The sequence below is a fragment of the Solea senegalensis genome, linkage group LG6, assembly GCF_019176455.1.
Source record: "Solea senegalensis isolate Sse05_10M linkage group LG6, IFAPA_SoseM_1, whole genome shotgun sequence".
NCBI classification, from domain to species: Eukaryota; Metazoa; Chordata; class Actinopteri; order Pleuronectiformes; family Soleidae; genus Solea; species Solea senegalensis.
The window spans coordinates 26,177,770-26,199,378 of record NC_058026.1 but is presented as its reverse complement, the minus strand read 5'-3'; the positions used below and the strand labels follow the sequence as shown (position 1 = coordinate 26,199,378).

Below are 21,609 nucleotides of genomic sequence, written 5' to 3'. Positions count from 1 at the left end.
ATCTGATGAGTTTGTGACAGGAAGTTAAAAATCGCTCCACTGCTGCACCCTCACAGCATGACCCCACCCTCAGTCACTGAATTCCTGTTAGTCCCTCCCACTTTTTAGTCCGTTCCCTTGTATGACCCTCCCGGTCACCTTGGCCTCCTCTCTCCATGCTTCCTCCCTCTCCTCCCTCTCTCTTCTCCCACCATGAGGCTTCACATCGTTGTAGCATGACGTTGTTTAAAAGCAGGGACGTGGCGGAACCATCGTACGGAGGATAGTTCTGGCATGGTGATGAAGTGCATTTATGTGTGTGTGTTTTTTAAAAACACAACAGTTGGCGCTTCTGGATCCTTCATCCTGCAGATAGAAGCTGAATGATGCATGCAGTAGCAGTACAGTGAGAATGCCTTGACAGTGTTTGTGTGGGACACACAAGTCCTGCTTCCTGGGGTTTTCACTCTGATCCTGTGCACACTTGATGATTGCACATCTCATTAGGGCAATTTGTGCTGGAGGCCTGGTCTGATTGATCATTATGGTGTGATAAGATAAGAATCGGTATCGATGGATGCAGCAATTCAGTTTCCTCTTCCGACCATGAAGGTAATTCTTCTGTAGCCACAGCAGGCGACATGCAGCCATGAGAGGAATGGTTCAGCCCGGTCTGCCCGGTCTATTTTATTTACTGTAGATCTTAAGAAGTTACCCAGGTGATGCCATTGTACATTTCTGCAAGCGACAGATTTGTGTGAGCTTACTTTTTAAAAGAAAAACGATGGTACATGTCTACAGACATGCATAACAAAGTGATATGCACACAGAGTCTTAACCACTCGTGGTGCTTTGGACATGAGGATGATGATGATAACACTTTCTTTAGTTATAAATGTGGTCAAAGATCATGTTTTCCCACATCCTCTCCATAAATGGAATCCATTGAAAGTGAACTGTATCATAAATATCCTGTGGCTGCTGCTACTTTGTCACTTTTGAATGATTCATACGATACATATGAAAGTATTTGCCATAACCTAAACATTCAAACCTATTTCCAGACATATTGTACACATTCACATGGTTTGCAGAAAAGTAAAATAGCAAAAAAAAAAAAGGGAGAATTTCTGAGTATATTTGTCTTTTTTAAATGAAAAAGGTTGATAAGTTTAGCTGTTATGGAACCAAAGGCACATCCTTCAATGTTGTTATACCAATGTGGTAGTATATATACTCAGTATATTCATTGTTATATGTATTTCTATATATTGTAGATATATATTGTGCGTTTGTGTTTCTTTTTGAACACATTATGTGTGTCGCAGCAGTGAACCAGAGACCGAACCTGCTGCGACACACAGGCCAGTTCAGAAATGACGAGAATGAGCTGCACCATGGTGTAGTATTGTACATGTTGCTGAGCAGCTGTGACCATCTTCTGTCCCTCCTTCTTTGTCTGTCTCTCATATGAATGTGTTTTTCTCCTGTCTCTCTTTGTCTTGTGTCCATGTTTGTCTGTGTCTCTTTATCCATGTTATCTGTACCTGCCTCTTCTTCTTCCTCCTCCTCCTCGCCCTCTTTTTCATCTTCTGTCTCTGTCTTTCTGCCTGTCGCTGTCACTGACTCTTGCTGTCTGCACCGTCGGTGAAACTGGACAGGACCAGCACCCGGTAAACTTCTTCCTGTGTCCCCCACTTCCCCTTCCTCCTCCTCCGCTCTGTACTCTGCTTTTCATGACCGGATCAAAATGGCTTCTCTCTCTTTCTTTCTTTGTTCTTCTGATCGTTCATACTCATTTCTCCTCCACTACCATCACCACAGCAAACGCCTCAGTGAGCCCACGACTTTCATAATTACTACGTTTAATTCCCTTAAATGCTAAGATTCCTAAGTGGTAAAAGAAAGCAGCATCACAGTGCTACTCCATCACCAGGTTTATTAACTTGTCGTCTACTGTAAGCCTGAAACGTGGCGCTAAACACTTTTTCTTGGTTAGTGGCTTTAGCGACTGTCCCTGAGTCTGAATGGACTACTGAATGATGCATACCAAGCAGATGCATCAATCTGACGTGCCTGTTGGTCAAGAGGAGGGCTTGAATCTCGTCTTGAATTTGAAATTGTGTTCTGACCAAAAAATCCATCTTCTACAACGTTATCCTCCACATGAGGGCGGTGCTGTGCCAGTGTCAGCTGACAGAGGGCGACAGGCGGGGTACAGTTCATCACAGGACCTCATGTAGACAACAACCATCCACACTCACACTGGCACAGTAAATTAAGAGTGTCACATTGACCTAATCCCCATATTGCATGGTTTTGCACTGCGGGAGGAACCCGGAGAAAAGCCATGCACACACAGGGAGAACATGCTAACTCCATGCAGAAAGACCCTTATTATAATGTACTTTTCAACCACCTCTGTTGTTTTGTCCTCTCAGACAGTAAAAGTCAATGCTATTTTAATTTTATCCACATCTTCGACACGTGTAAAAGTAGCACAGATATTTAGATGATGTACATAGACACAAAGGGTTAATCAAAAGTGAGTCGTACACAAGCGTTCTTTATGCTGCCACGTTTCAGTCCTACAGAGGCTGAGTTGATATACTGTACACACACATGACTCAGCACTACTGTAACCATGAGCATCTACACATTTCCCACTCAGCCATAAACATAAAAATATACAGATATTCTGCCTCTATGATACCATATTCACTTTAATATCGTCACTTACTGTACGTACACATCCCATTAAACGTGAGGCTCAGAGAACTCTTTTTATTGTGCTTTGAGATGCTGTTCCGTCTTGACACCTATGGCCTCACACGGCCTATTGATTATTGATTGAGTCTCACTGCTACACACACACACACCCATATTGTACACATGGAACGACAAAGGTTCCAACTCAATCAATCAGCCTTGGATTGAATTGCCTTACTATGGATACTGAATTCACAGCTGTAGAGGGATTTATATATATGTGCATATATATATGTATATATATGTATATAATTATTGTTTTTATTTTGAAAATGCCCCGCCTCCTTTCAGTAAAGGTCTACTTGGCTATAAGCTCCACTGACACCCCAGTCTCTCCGCTGATATTGGTTCATGGGTGAGACGACTGACGAGGTCTGTCTTTAGGCCTTGAATCTCGTCCTCCACTTGTTTTGTGTTAATGATGACGTTTGATGTCAAGTTCTGTGTCCGACATCAAATGTCCCCAAGACTCTCGCATAGCCTCGCTTTCCTGTCCTTGTCTCCATGGTTACAGACCTGTACGACATCATTTCTTACGATGTTTTATCAAATGAAAGGAAGCTATGTGAAACATACCAGAGTCAATCCATGTAAAGTTAAAGGGATAGTCCAGGGCTTTCCAGGTGTGGTTGTATGAGGTACTTGTCCACAGTCAGTGTGTTACATACAGGTGCTGTCTTTGCTGAGAGAAGGTCGGGGATTGTTGTAAACATGGCTGCCACTGGGACTTAACTCACCAAATGAAATCTACACGTGCTTCTGTGTTTGCTGTTCTCAGCAGTTACCACTGCAGTGTCCATTCTATGAGAGGCACAAAAACCAAAAGACCAAAGTATGAGATGTATGAGATGGTGTTTGACTGATGCCAGAATATATGCAGAACATGATTGATTTGTCTGGTGTTTGTCCAACATTTCCCAACTGCTATTGCATCGTGTGAGCAAAGTTTGACTTATTAAAAGTGTTTCAGTGAAAGCCTTCACAGTGCAAGTGTGAGTGTAGCATTAGCCTTTTCCCACAGGAAACTGAACTTTGTGGCACTCGGTAAAACTTAGTAAAAAAAAAAAAAAGCTTCAAAAACCCAAAACTAAAATAATACAAACTTGTTAAAATGGTTTGTCTCATGAATGGATTTTGTTGACTAGAAAAGCAAATTGTGAACATTCACTTGTGAACGATGTGGTTTTTGTTAAGTGTCTTAACTGTATTTTCTGGTGTCAAGATGTAGAAGTAGCTCATACATCCCCACTTCTAAAATACCAAACTATCCCTTTAAAACAACTCAGGATTATACCACAGCATAATCCAAATCCTGTGACAGTTCCAGCCCACTCGTCATGTTTCTGCATCTAACACTGAACTGCCGTCACCTTCAACGTCGCGAACAGCGCGTCTCTGAAAAAGAAAGAAAGAGGTTTGGCCGGGCACTCTGCCGGGAGCTGCCTGTCACTGTGTTGCTGTTTGATGATGAAGATGAGAAAGAAGAATGACAATGCTGCTTCTCATTGTCCATGAAATCACTCTCTCTCCTCATCTGGTTTCATGTCTGACTTTCTTCTGTCGAACAGACTGTAAGAGCTTTGATATACTCTCATAAGTGTTATTTCATGTCTTTTCACTGGGACTGTCGATCCTCATCCTCTTATTTAATGTTGTGGCTGTAGCTAACGGGTTGTGATTGTTCCATCTTCTCATTCCTTCACTTCGCTCCATTCTCTCGTTTTCTTTTCCCTGACGTTGTTGTTGTTGTACCCTGGGTGAACTCTAGGGGGAGCAGCAAGGGCAAAGACATCAGTACAATCAAGTCCCTTCGTGTGCTGAGGGTGCTGCGTCCACTCAAGACCATCAAGCGTCTCCCCAAGTTAAAGGTAGGGCTGGACACACCTTCTCATTCAAAATGTCACATTCATAAACCACAGTAACTAACATCAGACATCAGTATGCTTGTCAAACATGAATCTAAAGGTTCCACTGCTCTGTGCTCATCTCAGGCTGTGTTTGACTGTGTGGTCAACTCTCTGAAGAATGTCCTGAACATCCTGATCGTCTACATGCTCTTCATGTTCATCTTTGCTGTTGTGGCAGTGCAGCTTTTCAAGGGTCGATTCTTCTTCTGCACGGACGAATCCAAGGAGTTTGAGCGCGACTGCAGGTTGTTTCATAAATACCTTACAAACACCTGAGCACAAACACACCTGAAGACAACACCTGAGCACAAACACACCTGAAGACAACACCTGAGCACAAACACACCTGAAACAACACCTGAGCACAAACACACCTGAAACAACACCTGAGAACACACCTGAAAACAACACTTGAGCACAAACACACCTGAGGACAACACACCTGAAGACAACACCTGAGCACAAACACACCTAAAGACAACACCTGAGCACAAACACACCTAAAGACAACACCTGAGCACAAACACACCTGAAGACAACACCTGAGCACAAACACACCTGAGCACAAACACACCTGAAACAACACACCTGAGCACAAACACACCTGAAGACAACACCTGAGCACAAACACACACCTGAAGACAACACCTGAGCACAAACACACCACAACACCTGAGCACAAACCTGAAGACAACACCTGAGCACAAACACACCTGAAGACAACACCTGAGCAAACACACCTGAAGACAACACCTGAGAGACAAACACACCTGAGCACAAACACACCTAAAGACAACACCTGAGTGAAGACAACACCTGAGCACAAAACACCTGAAGACAACACCTGAGCACAAACACACCTGAAAACAACACTTGAGCACAAACACACCTGAGGACAAACACACCTGAAGACAACACCTGAGCACAAACACACCTGAAGACAACACCTGAGGACAACACCTGAGCACAAACACACCTGAGCACAAACACACCTGAAGACAACACCTGAGCACAAACACACCTGAAGACAACACCTGAGCACAAACACACCTGAAGACAACACCTGAGCACAAACACACCTGAAAACAACACTTGAGCACAAACACACCTGAGGACAAACACACCTGAAGACAACACCTGAGCACAAACACACCTGAAGACAACACCTGAGGACAACACCTGAGCACAAACACACCTGAGCAAACACACCTGAAGACAACACCTGAGCACAAACACACCTGAAGACAACACCTGAGCACAACACACCTGAAAACAACACTTGAGCACAAACACACCTGAGGACAAACACACCTGAAGACAACACCTGAGCACAAACACAATACAATAAAGGTGTATATGAGAAGAAGTTGAAATGAAACGGCCTCATTAAAACAGAATATAAATGATAAAAGAATTAAAAAAACATTAAGTTGAATTAAATACCACATTTTCCCCTTTTAAGACATTTGCACCATTTATACCAGACACAAATAAATGTACCTGTGTATTATAGTGATTTCCACTGCTCATGTATGAATATGTGTGTGTTCTTTCAGGGGCGAGTACTTGGTCTATGATAGGGATGAGGTAAAAGCACAGAAGCGGGAGTGGAGGAAGTACGATTTTCACTATGACAACGTGGCTTGGGCCCTGCTCACCCTCTTCACTGTTTCCACTGGAGAGGGGTGGCCACAGTGAGTAGACCACTTTTCACTTTTACTAAACTACATTTCCTAAAGAGCATAGCGCGTCATTACCTTTTAAATAAAAGGAAGAAATGTGGATGTTTGGAACATGTTTGGAAACTCACATGAGCGCTGAATATATCTGACCTTATAATGTCCCCAGGTGTGTTAACAGCCAGAGTTTCAGGTAAACACAGACATCGCAGTAAAATCATGTCAAATAAGCGAGACTCTGTACCTGAGATGAAGTGATCAGTGATGTCATCATTGCGGATTCTCCTCTGCTTGTCCCTGACTGTTTTGGTATCACAGGACATTGTCGCTATTTAAGAACACAGCTGAATATTCAAGTGGCCTGGCCTATTACCTGGTATATGGGCCATTCTACCGAATTCGTGCAAAGTCCAGAGTTGGAAACACATTTTCAAAAGTTGTTTTTTTCCAAAAACCTTGTCCATACATATATTGTACCATATTTCTATGGTACATATCTAGTAAAGGCGCAGTCAAATTTCATATATTAATGTCTGCCTGTTCTTGAAATGTTTTTCAACTCCTGAAATTTGTCACTACCGTAACACAGCAACACACTGCAATAAAAAACATTATATTAATCTGTTAATATTGTGTGTCCATACACCCTCTAAAGAATAATTTTAGTAATTTATTATGAAGGGTTTTACAACTAAATCAATTAAAATAATTTTTTTATCAAATTTCAAAGTTTATTTTCTAAGACTCATCAAAATTTAAATGCAATCTTTTTTGTAAAATGAATTACACTGATCATAGAGATCTCAGAGTTCATTAGTTATTACATTGAATGTATATTTAACCAATAGTTATCATAAAATGTTATTTAATGACTCAATTCTTATTTTATTTTACAAAACATTCAGTGTTACGGTAGTGACCGCACTGTTACGGTAGTGACTGCACTGTTTTGCTCATGACCACAGTATTTTGTTTGCAAGGTTGTATTATATCCCCTCAACCTTATTGCTTAATATTAACTCATAACCTGCCTTTTAATGTGAATTTTACAAACACAAATGTTATGTCTCTGATAGGTGAACTTTAGATGTGGGTTGTCTGCAGTCGTGTTGAGAGCTGCCTGTGGGAGCTGCCTAGTGTTTCTCTGAGCATAGAAACAAGATTGTATTTTCTGAGCAACCTGCTTGTCAATGCGCTTCTTAATCCATGTTTCTCTTTATAATTGGCAGACTTGTATTTTTTTTTGCAAATTGTGCATGAGTGTGTTATGAAAAAGAAGGGTCTTTCTGATATGCACAGGAACTCTGTGCTTCCATACTTCCTTCTGAGTTTTTGTTCTTGCGGAACATTTTGACTTCTCTGGCCTCACGCACAATCTATGGCACCATTTTCTATATTTTTCTTTCTTCCATTCAAGTTTATTTTTCTGTGGTCACGCATTCCAACGTCTCTTATTAGTCTCACTAGAAGTGCGTGGAGTAACAGTCTCACTAGAAGTGCGTGGAAGGTGAGGCGGCATGGGAGAAGGCGTGGCAGAGGGTGTGGGAGGTGGCGTGGAAGTTGTGCACAATCTCTCCACCTCTCTTTGACTTTTCACCAATAGCCTGTGATGTTGCTGTCTTTTTCGCCATGATCTTCTGACCTTCCTTTGCTCCCTGTCAGATAAATCACTGATAGATTTGATCTTTCCTCCTTTCTTTCGTTTCTAGTTTCGTTCTCTTTCCTTCTTTCCTTATCATATCAAACATTATTTAGCACTCTGAGATTCTTAAAAATGAAATGTGCTTTACAAATCAAATATAATAACAATATTATTATTATTATTATTATGTTTTAAGAGTATAATGTAATAATAATGATGAAAAATCTCCTTAAATATGTGGAACATTACATGTTGTCACTACCATAATGATTATGTCACAACCGTAACGTTACAACGGTTGTGACTGTTACGGTTGTGACATTTTTAGCTAATTCCTAGCATAACTCAAACATGCTAACAAGTAAATGGCTAGGAACAGATGTTTGAACAGTTGTACACACAACAAAACATAATATTTTGTTTTGAGCCCCCAAAAGTGTATTTACTTGGAGATAATATGTGTACGTAACAATTATTAATGCAACATGCTGATTTTCAGACTTTGGAACCCATTTACTTAAAAATTATGAGAGGTAATATCTCACCATGCAGCCATGAGGGACAGGGATGCAGTGTCATTTCTTGGTCAGAAATTCTGGGGTGTGACTAAAACCAGGCTCCACCCATGTGGTAAAACAACTCGTGTTACAGTTGTGACATGAAAGTGTGGGACAGCATTTTTTAAAGCATGTTTTTTAATTTAAAAAAAAACTTCATAATGAATCTAAATGTTTTACATTCTGTTTAAAAGAAACCAAACATATATTTTAAAATACACCATTGGAAAAAATGACAAAATTATTTTAAGTATTATTTTCATGGATTGAAATTTAGGGCTTAGAGATTGGGACAACTACTTCCCAATAGAAAGTGCCTAGGAAGGTAGCATAAATGATGATTTTGTATATATTTATCTTAATTACTAAATAGTTACAGTCTTGTGTTTAACTAGATCATAACATAATCTTAGTAAATATTGAAGGTCTGAATTCTTAATTGTTTTGTTAAATAGTTTTTTTATTGTGGGACAGCAATTTGCACGAATTCGGTAGAATGGCCCATATATATATATATATATATATATATATATATATATATATATATATATATATATACATATATATATACATATATATATACTGTATATATAGTATATACTGCTGCATGACGGGATCATGTGATGTAGGGATATTGGAAGAATCTCAAAACCAGTGAATTGGCTTTCCTGACGTTGTGTTGCAAGAAGCCCTTTTCTAAAAGGTGACTTTACCTTCGACCAAAGTCATTTCCTGGTGGGGTTCTTGTACTTTTACCTGTGTGCATTCCCAATACTCCATTCTTTGTATTTTAGTACATACAAACTGTACATAGGTACATATACATTTTAAAACAGCCATGGGTTATTGACAGGCCTTGATTGTACACATGTTTTTATGAAAAACGATCATTTGTTGTTTCACATGTTCTATGTTCAGGTCCATTCTGTCTTTTCTGTCTCTCGCAGGGTGTTAAAGCACTCAGTGGACTCCACCTATGAGAATCAGGGCCCCAGCCCAGGCTACAGGATGGAAATGTCCATCTTTTACGTGGTGTACTTTGTTGTCTTCCCCTTCTTCTTCGTGAACATCTTCGTGGCTCTCATCATCATCACCTTCCAGGAACAGGGGGATAAAATGATGGAGGATTACAGCTTAGAAAAGAATGAGGTGAAGTTTTGGAGAGTTTTACGATGTTTCAGTGTTTAATGATTGAGAAAGATAAAAATAAAACATACACTCATTGTGTCTTCTGTCCTCCAACAGAGAGCCTGTATAGATTTTGCCATCAACGCCAGGCCTCTGACTCGCCACATGCCCAAGAACAAGCTAAGCTTCCAGTATCGCATGTGGCAGTTTGTAGTGTCTCCGCCCTTTGAGTACAGCATCATGGCTCTGATCGCGCTCAACACCATCGTCCTCATGATGAAGGTACACGTCCAACGGAGTTCACAACGAGACATTTACGTGCAGTTAGATATGATAAGAGACTTCAGCACAAGTGACTCAACTGTTTCTGAGCTGGTGTATGTCCATCATGTTCACGTGTAAATGTGACGTGTTTCCATGTTACCGCTGCATTTTCATGACGAGGCAGTCAGAGGTGGCAGACTTCACCGCATTCACACAACACGCCTCTGTCATGTGTGTAGCGGTCTCTGTGGCTCCACATCAGAAGGTTGCGTGTTGAAATCCACATCAGAAGTCACACATGAACATGTGCCTGGTGTGTGTGACGAGCCTCTGTCAGCCTCTGTTGCTTATATTGCAAACAAGTGCACAGACACACACAAGTAATGACAAACAGACATGAGACAGGTGGTGGACAGAGAGGGGACAAGCAGACACGTGTCACATTTCTACTGACTGACATTTGTAGAGAAAAGGCTTTCAGTGGCTCGGTATCTTCAGATCATGACTGTGTGTGATTCATCTCCACTGACGCTCATGCTCTGTGTGTAACAGATGGACGTCGTCTCATAAGTGCTAAGTGTGCTATGAAGCGCTCCTTCAATGCTGGATGCAGTTTTAATGTCTTTGTCTTTGTACCCACAGTTCGACGGTGCATCAGAAAGTTACGATAACGTCCTAAAGAACCTCAACATTGTGTTTACCACCTTCTTCTTCATGGAATCGATCCTCAAGATCATTGCCTTTGGCCCTCTGGTAAGACTCACTCTTAACAAACATGCTGTGACTACACACACACACACACACACACATGCTTAAATGGGTCGACCCAGTCTCTATCCGTCAGCGTTTTATGGTGTTATTCATTTGTAAGTCGGGTTATTTCAGCGCGTTGCTGCTTTCCTTCCTTCAGCCTATCAGCAGAGTAACACCAGCACCTGAACTGGTTGCGTTGACGTCTGACTTTCCTCTCTCTCTTCTTACCGTGACAGAATTATTTCAGAGACGCCTGGAACATCTTTGATTTTGTCTCTGTCCTTGGAAGCATCACTGACATATTGGTGACAGAAATAGGGGTAAGTGCTTTTGGCTGTTTGGACAGATTTCATTATTGTTTTCATGTAAAATGTGGTTGGGTGGAGTCAAAGGAAACATCAGTCTCGTTGTTGTTGATGATGACGATTCTTTATTGTCGTTAAATGAATGTTTTATGCGACCTTACCAACTTTATATGACTTCATAAAAGGACCAGATGTGTTGTTTTGTATCTGGCTCATAATGAGAGATCAGTGATATCCCTTTGATTGTACACAAACATTCCAAGTATAGCAAGAATGTGCGTAAGCTAATAGCACGTATGTCCACGCAATCAATCATGTTCTCTCGTTGTCGATTAAGGAGCGAGAACAACAGCTAAATAAATAAATAAATGAGTACCAGCCGACGGTCTGTCTGAGTCAGCGTCCATCAAAGTTATCCACTCTTAACTTATAGATAAAACCAGCCCGTACACGCCAAGGATCGTTTTTAGCACGCAATGTTTACTAGCCGGCCGGCAGCTAGCTTGTAGCTAGCTACGTCCAAGACCACGACATCATTTTATCAGCACAGGTTTCATAAACACACATTTCTGTGAAATCCAGACTTTTCACTGTAATCTAACAGAAAGAGCTGATAAATGAAGTGAGCGCTACAAACGCTGTAGCATCACCACAGTCTTCTCTTTGTAATGCTACGAGCCACAGGCCGTGTCTTTTATTTTGAAAGGGATTCTGAAGAACTTGCTGGTTCTACTTTCACAGCCAACTACGCAACAAGTAGGCGTCGCGCGCACATCACTGTGACGTAGCTCTCGAAAGGGTCTACATATAGATATAGATATTCAATGTTAAATTTAAATCACAATTCATCCCTGAAATCAAGTCTTTCTCGTCCCCTAAACACCTCAGGGATTGCTAACTTAGAGCTGATGTTTCCTTTAACGATCAGAATCAGATGAAGACACACACACACACACACACACTTCTGACTCCAAATGTTAAATGCTAATCTTTCATGTTCAACTCAAGGTGACGTGTCCAGTCTGATGTTTGTTAAATGTTTTCTACCAATCACAGGTTATGCCTATTGTACAGTATATACATATATATGTATATCTTTTTTATGTGGAACCTCAGCCCGTCTCTGTTGTCCAGCTGCTGTAATGTTTTTATTTTAGATGTTGACAAGTTCTTAAAAAGTAGTGGTACATGATACCACATGATATTCTTGTCTTTCACCCTGGACATCATGTCAGATCATCCGTCACAGTGGCGCAGTGGCACAGTGGCACAGGTTCTTGCCTCGTCTCAACAACCAGTGCAAAGTATTCTGGGACACTTATTTTTAAACCTGTTTGACTTGTACTGGTCATTGTCTCATTCAAACTGACAGTGTTAGCAGTAGCTTGAGCTAATGACTGATAATTACTGTTATCCAGATGATTAAAGACGGCCTTCGGCTGAATATGGAGCTGCTGAATTTCAGCTCTGTGACTTGAACTGACATCAGTGATCACCACTGATCGTTGCAGACGTCTGATTGATTATATGTCCAGTCAGTGTAGTGTAGAGCTGCTACAGCATTACTGCGGTAAGACGCTTTTCCACGACACAGCGACATCACGACTCCAGTCTACACCTTTTCTTTAGGCTTTTCCATTAGCGATAGTACCTGGTAACTGCTTTACTTGTAGTTCCTGCTCAAGCGAGGATCTAAGCGAGCTGAGCCGACAAATGTGACGTGGACAGACTGCCGGCCACTGGACGCGTCATGAGCGCTTGATACAAGAATCACACCGAACTATGGTGAATTAACGAGGAAATGTCTCAAATGTCAACATTTCACAGAGGACTCTGGTGTATTTAAGGCCTGTAACCATACACCAAAGTCACGATTCAGTTTGTATCGCGGTTTGATTTGTTTCTTTGTTCTCAGGGTTAAATTATTGTTAAATAATAAGCTCCTCCTCACTCTGAAGTAACAGACTCCCAGTCCAAAATGTAATTTAAAAAAAGTACAAAGTAATGTTTACGTTTGTTTGTTTTTAATATGAACTCAATAGTACAGTAAGAAAGTTTGGTAGCACTGACAGCTCAGAGCGCTGTATGTGGATACAAAGGTCGTGTGTTTATCGTTCCAGGGTTAGTGTTAACGACGGCACTGCTGAAAGCCTGTGAATCCGTTCACTGCGACTGTGTCAGGCGGACTCTGTGCTCCGCTCGTGTGTGTGTGTGTGTGTGACGCGTGTGAAACAGTGTCACAGCTGGTGACTCCGCCCACACTGAGGAGGTGACACCAAACCAAGTGGAGTCAAGCCGAGCTGAACTGAGCTGTGCTGGAACTGTTGACTGGAAAAGGTCTATAAAACACAGGAAACAATGTTTTTCTAGCTCTGATGACACAATTGACCCCAAATGAGCCAGTCAGATTAATAACTAACCAGTCAGATTAATAACTAACCAGTCTCAAACCAGCTACTGCTTTAATAATTATTTGTTTATGAAACAACAAAAATATTTATTCCTATTCATTTATTATCCGCTTCCTTTGAGCCAAATATTAGCTACCATGTGGATTAGTATGTGAAACTCACATGTCAATTTAAACCCTTTTATGAACATATTCCATAAAGTTACATTTACTTACATCAGTTTAGCTGCCGAGCCACATCACAGCAGTCAGAGAAGCCTCATAATCTGTGATAACAATCTGTTTATGTGAGTCTATGCGATGGCTTGTGTTCACGCTGTGTCATCTCTATTGTTAGTAACTCTTTTCCTCTTTTTATTGCACTTTCATGACCTCTTGATGGTGTGATGATATTTAACCTTTATTTACATTGAGAGTTGGCAGCAGAAACGGGCTGAACCACATGTTGTTGTTGTTGTTGTTGTTGTTGTGTTTCACTGCCTTCCTAACGACACCCATAATAACTCCGTCTTCCTCTTCTATCTCTTTACATGCTTTCTTTAAACCTCTCTACTTTGTTGGCCCCTCCCCCCTCTGATAAAATCCATCCAATCAAAAATGCACTATGAAATCCTTCATCGTGTTCTCCATCCATGTGCTGCGCCATGACATGTGGTGGTGGTGCTGTGATGATGATGATGATGGTGTGCGTTTCAAACCTCACCCCGCCTCCCTCCAAAAACAATATGTCTCACCCGCTCACAAACTTATGAACACAAAAAATAAACCCCTCCTCCTCATTCATCTTTCTACATCGTCAAACATGTAGAATCTGGTTGGTTTGTAATTTATCTCTCAGCTTTCTGCTGCATCCTCATTGGTCATGTGTACCCCTGACCCATTCTTTAACCCCACCCCCAAAGTCACCTCTCAACCTTTGACCTCAGTGCATGCGCTTTTCTGAATGACAACCTTTTATACTCTTTGTACTCGATGACAGAGACGACACAGAACAAACACTTTAAAGTCATGTCCCATTGAAATAAGAGTTTACTGACACATAGTCCTCATTCAGACCTGGTCTTAAGATCAGAGCCCAGTCTGATCTCTGAATGTGTCCTGAATGCTTCCTCAGATCTGATCACAAACCACATATTCAGAGGTGGTTTGTGACTTTTCTTTGGCGAGGTTCACAAACATCAGTGACTACATTCAGTCTTTGCTTCCATCAATGTTTTAACACACTCTACAGCAACACTTCAATTCATTTCAGATAAATAAGTGAACGTGTGAATCAGAGTCTGAGTTCATGTGCTTGGCACCCACTGCCCCCCACTGGTCTGCATGTAGATCAGTTCTCTACTACTATGAAAAGTGCAGTATGCTGTCATGCCATGCGGCTGATCGCTAGTCCTTCCTGATTCCTCTCCTTCCCTTTCCTCCTCATGCTCCTCCTCGTGCCTTGCCTGTCAACTGCAAAATGTCAGAGGTACATCAAGGAGTTTGGCGTTTGTACATGACATTTTAAAGTAAAACAAGATTAGACATTAAACATTAAGTTGCTCTAAAACATACATTTTAAAAGTCATTAACACGGCTCCTGGGTCATATTTCTACTATATATATACATATATATGTGTATATCTATATATAGATATATGTATATATGGCAAGTTAATGATGTAGACTCAGTGTTTGTCATAAAGGAGAGGTAGAAGAAGATTACAGTACAGGAATAGTCGTTAGATGAGAAATGTAAAAGTGTAAAGCACACACTAGAACATGTTCACTAAGAATATAAAGAGCCACATATTAACATGTGAGAGTATGTTTTTCATGGAGCTGAATCCAAATTTAAAATGTGGTCAAATTTATGAAGAAAATGGTTAATGCAATCATATTAAAACAACCCAGAGCCATGCTCTTTTGTGTGTGTGTGTGTGTGTGTGTGTGTGTGTGCGTGTGAGGCAAGGCATGCAGGTGTGTGTGTGTGTGTGTGTGCAGGTGTGTGTGTGTGTGCGTAGGGCAGAAGGCAGGTGTGTGTGTGTGTGTGTGGGCAGCAGGTGTGTGTGTGTGTATGCAGTGGTGTTGTGTGTGTGTGTGGTGGTGCGGTGTGTGTGTGTGGGGTGTGTGTGTGTGTGTGTGTGTGTGTGTGTGTGTGTGTGTGTGTGTGCAGGTGTGGGGCGGTGGGTGGGGTGGTAGTGCGTGTGTGTGTGGGTGGGGTGTGTGTGTGTGTGTGTGTGTGGTGTGGGGTGTGTGTGTGTGGTGTGGTAAAAGGCAAGGCAGTGTGTGTGTGTGTGCTGCAGGTGTGTGTGTGTGTGTGTGTGTGTGTGTGCTGTGTGTGTGTGGTGGTAAGGTGGTGTGTGTGTGTGTGTGTGTGTGCTGTGTGTATGCAGTGTGTGTGTGTGTGTGTGTGTGTGTGTGTGTGGTGGTGGTGTGTGTGTGTGTGTGTGTGTGCGTGTGTGTGTGTGTGTGGTGTGTGGTGTGTGTGTGTGAGGCGTATGTAAGCAAGTAAAGCAGGTGTGTGTGTGTGTATGTAGTAGGGGTAAGTAGTGTGGTGTAGGTAAAAAAGGCATGCATGCAGTGTGTGTGCGTGTGTGTGTGTGTGTGTGGTTGACAGGCACAGTGCTCCATCGTGTGTGGCCTGCTCGTCCCCCTCTGAGATCAGTGCATTTGGTTCTGGTTCTGCTGTACCAGATTGGATGATGACCTTTAAATCTCTGAATTATGATTTTCCTTATTTCCTTCTTTCTCTTTCTTTTTCGTTGACCTTTGACCTTTTCTCTATCTTGTTTCATTGTGTTTCCTAGTTGCGTTGCTTTCGTCCCCTCCTCCTCTCCGCCTCTCTCTACCCAGCTGTTGATTTGTGTTTTTGCTGTGTGGTAGAAGGAGGCTGGTGCAGGTGTGTGCAGTGATTGGTGAAGTTCATTGACTCCTCCCTCTCTGCTGTAGAATAACTTCATCAACCTGAGCTTCCTGCGGCTGTTCAGAGCTGCTCGCCTAATCAAGCTGCTCAGACAGGGAGAGACCATCCGCATCCTGCTGTGGACCTTCGTCCAGTCCTTCAAGGTATCAGACGTCCAGTGTATAAGAATTAGTGACATCTAGTGGTGACACTGCAGAGTGCATCAAACGACAGTGGTTTTGTTGGTTTATGAATTGAGTTAATGAATGAACATCTGGTATTGGAATGTGTTTCCTGTCATCAGGCTGCGATCACATAGCCCTTCACTAGGGGGTGCTGTTTGTAAAACGGCTGTTGTTTAGCTTCAAACAATGTTTGAAAAGGTGTGAATTTTTTAAAAGCACATATGTGTTAATTTAGAAATGTATCAAATAGTTGTGTTACACCAAAAATGGTATACCTAAATATAAAAAATATAACTATAAATGTTAATATAAATCTTTTGATCATATAATATTTACATTTAACTATTTAATACATTTCTAAACAAATATTGTTGTAAATGTGCTAAAAAGTGAATCCACACCACTTTTTCAAACATTGTTTGTAGCTAATGTGACGAAATGTTGTGAAAGAAACATATTTGTGTGTTTTCTTTGTGATATTTGTGATATTTTCTCCACACGTTACTCAACAAAGAAATAAAGCAATGACCACTTCCATGTTTCATGTTCCCTGAGTTACACATGTAACTTGTGCTTTCTATTGCATTTATTCTGAAGTCATGTATGTTCTTCTTTAGGCTCTGCCGTACGTGTGTCTCCTCATCGCCATGCTCTTCTTCATCTACGCCATTATCGGCATGCAGGTGAGTGCTGACGATCACTTTGTTACTTTGTGACTTTCATTAACACGTTTAAAGAACAGAAGGAAACAATTCTGTCCGCACCTGTAAATGAAGGCATTTCAGTGTCGTTTCATAGTCCACAGGGAACCATAGAGTAAATCCAAATAAAGTGTGGTTCTGCAGTCACACAACCACAGACACACTGATCACATTTGGTGCCACTCTGGTAGTCTTTAGGTCAGGGGTCTCAAAGTGGCGGCCCGGGGGCCACATGTGGCCCTCCAAACAATATCAAGTTGTAACGAGTCATTTCTATATGTTTTTGTTTTTAAATGAATAGATTCATTTTGCATCATAAATAAAAAACCTTTTATTTTATTATTGTTGCATATTAAAACAAGCACTTATGTTTTGAAATGATCCAATCCAACTTTATTATGTGCAGCACTTTAAAACAAAGTGCTGCACATAATAATGGACAAAAGACAGAAAAGCTCACACGAGGCAATAAAGTACATATAAAAAAAAGGAATCAATACGACATATTGATGATATGATCATAACGTCCACTGCAACTGTTGTTTGTCCCAAAAAAGTTGGGCTTTTTTTTTTACTTGACTGGCCCCTGACTGACCAGACGAGACCGTCAGAGGGCCACAGGTCATTTGAGACCCCTGCATTACTGTCCACTTACAGAATATGTAGTCATATTAATCTATGTGAAATACATGAGGGCGTCCCTGGAATACTACTGTGTGTGTGTGTGTGTGTGTGTGTGTGTGTGTGTGTGTGTGTGTGTGTGTGTGTGTGTGTGTGTGTGTAGTTGTTTGGTAACCTGGCACTGGACGAGGAGGGAGAAAGTGCCATTAGTGACACAACAACTTCAGAACCTTGTCATGGCGCTGATGCTGCTCTTCAGGTCAGTCTCTCACCATGCTGTTCCTTAAAAGCTGCTCACCACTCCCCTCACTCACTCCCTCACTCACTCACTCACTCACTCTCTCTCCATGTGCTTCACACATGCAGGAGTGCCACCGGGGAGGCGTGGCATGATATCATGCTGGCGTGTCTGGGAGGCAAGGAGTGTGACCCGGCCTCAGGGAACACGGAGCCCGAGTGTGGCAGCACCTTCGCCTACACTTACTTTGTCTCCTTCATCTTCCTCTGCTCGTTCCTGGTAAAAAGAAAAGTTCACACTAAAGCTGTGGCTCGTGAAGTGATGACGTCACGTTATGTGTTGTCTTGCACTGAGTTACATTATTGTGAAGGGTTTTATGGTAATAACATGTGGAGGTAATCCTCTTTAGCTCATGATACCACACTATGACAGGGAAGATGACATGAACACATGATTGTGTTATTCATGTTCATGGGTGTGGTCCACCGTTCAGATGCTGAACCTGTTTGTGGCTGTGATCATGGACAACTTTGAGTACCTGACCAGGGACTCGTCGATCCTCGGGCCTCATCACCTGGACGAGTACGTAAGGATATGGGCTGAGTACGACCCCGCGGCCTGGTGAGTCTCACACACACACACACACACACACACACACACACGGAGTTATTCTTAAACCCAGACTTTCTCTCCTCGAGTCATGACCGCCACGAACAACGAGGGTTGGGATCAAACAGGAAGTGCGTCGTGTTGTGACTGAGGTCAAGGGTCAGTTAAAACTGACCTGTCTTTTGCCTTCTTTTTCAAACGGTGCAGTTTGACCACAGTTGAGATGAAAGTGAATCTCCTCTTCCTCTTCCTCTTCCTCTTCCTCTTCCTCTGTAACAAGTGTGAAAAAGGGAGAAATGGGCAATAATCTGTCAAATCCAGCCATTTTTTTGTAACTGCAATCAATTTTGGCAAGAGTAAAACTGCAAATATAACCTTCAACCACGCAATGGAGTCATTTTGAGGAAGTAACAAACTTTCCGTGAGTGTAAGGCAGCCTGAAAACGACATCATTTTGATTGTATTGGTTCTTTACAAGTATCTCAGGGACGGACTGAGCAATGAAATGATTCCACGTAACAGGGAGAAAGAACGTTCCATTCATTTTATGTCACTGTTCCTTTTCACACAGAGCTTCTTAGCTTCTTATAACCCATTACAGCGACACGATTGTTAAAATCATTGGTAGCTCCTTGAAGGGTTGACATTATAAGCAGACCTTTGCAATCAATTAATCAGTCACCCTCTTATAAGAGAAGCAAGGTGCTCATTGTGTTTGACTGTGTGCGCCACACTGAAAAATGGAAGAGATTTAAAAAAAAGAAAGTCATATTTCCATGATTTCCTACCCAAAAAAATAATACTAAAGTGAATGCACATATCTTTGAAAATGACTCACTGCATAATTCAGAGTGTTGCATTCCACAGTCTGACCAAAGGTCACATTTTCACCCCGAGTGTGAATCAGGAAGCAAGGTTAAGTCAACATAATGTGGCCTCCACATGCCCGAATTCTGTCAATACATTACCAAAAATAAAAGAAAACACAACCGAGAGTCACGCTTACCGATGACTGATGTGACCCGAGACAATGAGTGATGTAAACTGCTGCTTTCATTTTTGATTTCTTACGTGGGAAATATCTTGTTCGGAAACTAGTTCATGAAATTGTGCATAAAAAGAATGTGCATGAAGAAACGAGTGGAGTCATGGTCTTAAAAAAAAAAAAAATCATTAATATGAGGAAAACACTGAGCCAATAACAACTTTAACATGGTGGTGAAAGACAAAGGTCAGTAAAGTCACCACGAACTGGTCCATGAACACCCACGATCAAGTTCCAGACGTTTCTTTCTGTAGTTTACTATGGTGTTAGCTTTGAGTCCGAACTGTGAGTGAGGTCAAAACTTGGAGAACTTCAGCCAGTGTAAAGATTTTTTATTCAGTGTTTGTGTGGATAAGAAAACATCATTTTTTGGTCTTTAATGCCTCACTGAAGCCAACCTCGAAGTAGCAATATACTAAAGAGCCACTAGGGGACGACTCGGTTTGAATGGGAAAATCACTAGTTTAAGGTCTTTCTTAGTGCGTGGTGTCCATTTTGAGAATTCTGTTCCACACTGGACGGGTTGACAAATGGAGCTTTTCTGCGATACAGTTAAAGCACGACTCGACTTCCCATGACTATAGTACCCCCTCAACATGGGCAGAGTGAACGTCTGTGACATTCTATATGCAATGCACAGTGACTACTTGTAAAGCACTTGTTTTCGGTGTAGAGAATGATCAGAATCAGTCACTGAACTGAAATAAAGCTGAAGGGGTCGTGATTCGGCTCACGATCCTGTTAAATTTTGCGATTTTAGACATTTCCTTGCTAAATGTTGGAGATTAACACATGTGTACAGGATTTTTTTAAGTGTTTTTAAACAATCTACTCTTCGGCACCAGGTACTATCTCTCACAGAAAAGGAAAAAAAAAACAAAAAACAAGCAGAGTCAAGCCATGGTCAACTTGAGTGTGATTGACAGCTGTTGCTCAACAGGGTATGATCAAACAGATCCAAATCAAAAATCTCCTAAAAAAAAAAAAAAAGCCCACGCTTCTGCACCTGACAGTCAGCTCATAATAATTATTTTATGTCTTAAGCAATGAAGACTAACTCTGGTGGGCCCATAAACAACTGGCCTATGTCTACTTGCATTTACCATTCCCCAGCATCCACTAACGAACCTTTCTCAGGCCTTCTCGCTAATAAATCTTTACTTGTTATTTGACTTGTTAACCACATCGGGGGCCAGTTTGCAACACAGAGCTCTACCTCGCTGCTAAGTATGAGTATGAGCACCGCTGCCCTGGAAACATCGGCTGTGCTGTACCTGGTGTCGTGAGGGGGGCGTGTTAGAAAAGTAACTGCGAATATTTCGTTCCTTGTTAACCAGAGCAGTTTTACCGGTACTGACAACGCCACTTTAGGACTGTCACCCAAAGATTTATTTCACCCCAATCAAGGACACACAAGTAAATTCCACTCAAAATGCAGGAGACGTGGTTCAAAATGTTAAAATAATGTATACTTCATTTAATAGATCTTTTAATAGCACAATTAGTTTATTTAAACCAAACATAAATCTGTTCAGGCTGAGGCTTATGGTGAAGTGAAGCTAGTGAGGGGAGGAGTCCAAATTAAAAATACTCAATCAGGTTATGTGACAGGCAAACAGTGAATACCCAAATCCCAGGGGATACAGCACACAGGAGAAACGGACACCGCCACCCCGGTCACCAGCACCACTACTGGCCTCTGCACTAGAACAAGATAGAGAAATTAATCATACAAAACTCAGGATTATAACATGATTGGGCAAATTAGATTAACTAAAGAAAATCTATAATGCCCAGAATAAGTAAAAACAAAGAAAATACAAGTATATGAAGAAATTAATAACCACAAATCAAACACAAAACGAACCAAAGAATTATTACTGGGCAAATTATACTCCAAAAAATTAAATTACATATAATTTCCCAGAATAAA

General features: G+C 41.4%; 1 protein-coding gene across 1 annotated transcript in view; it reads left to right on the top strand.

Annotated features, from left to right (window-relative positions):
* The window catches only part of LOC122770849 (voltage-dependent P/Q-type calcium channel subunit alpha-1A-like), a 143,529-nt gene that overhangs the window by 57,106 nt on the left and 64,814 nt on the right, over nt 1-21,609 (top strand). Inside the window, 10 exon segments of the mRNA XM_044028014.1 lie at nt 4,517-4,616; nt 4,740-4,900; nt 6,212-6,349; nt 9,481-9,682; nt 9,779-9,943; nt 10,568-10,678; nt 10,915-10,998; nt 16,325-16,441; nt 17,080-17,145; nt 17,948-17,984. Of these exon segments, the coding sequence (XP_043883949.1) occupies nt 4,517-4,616; nt 4,740-4,900; nt 6,212-6,349; nt 9,481-9,682; nt 9,779-9,943; nt 10,568-10,678; nt 10,915-10,998; nt 16,325-16,441; nt 17,080-17,145; nt 17,948-17,984 (1,181 nt within the window).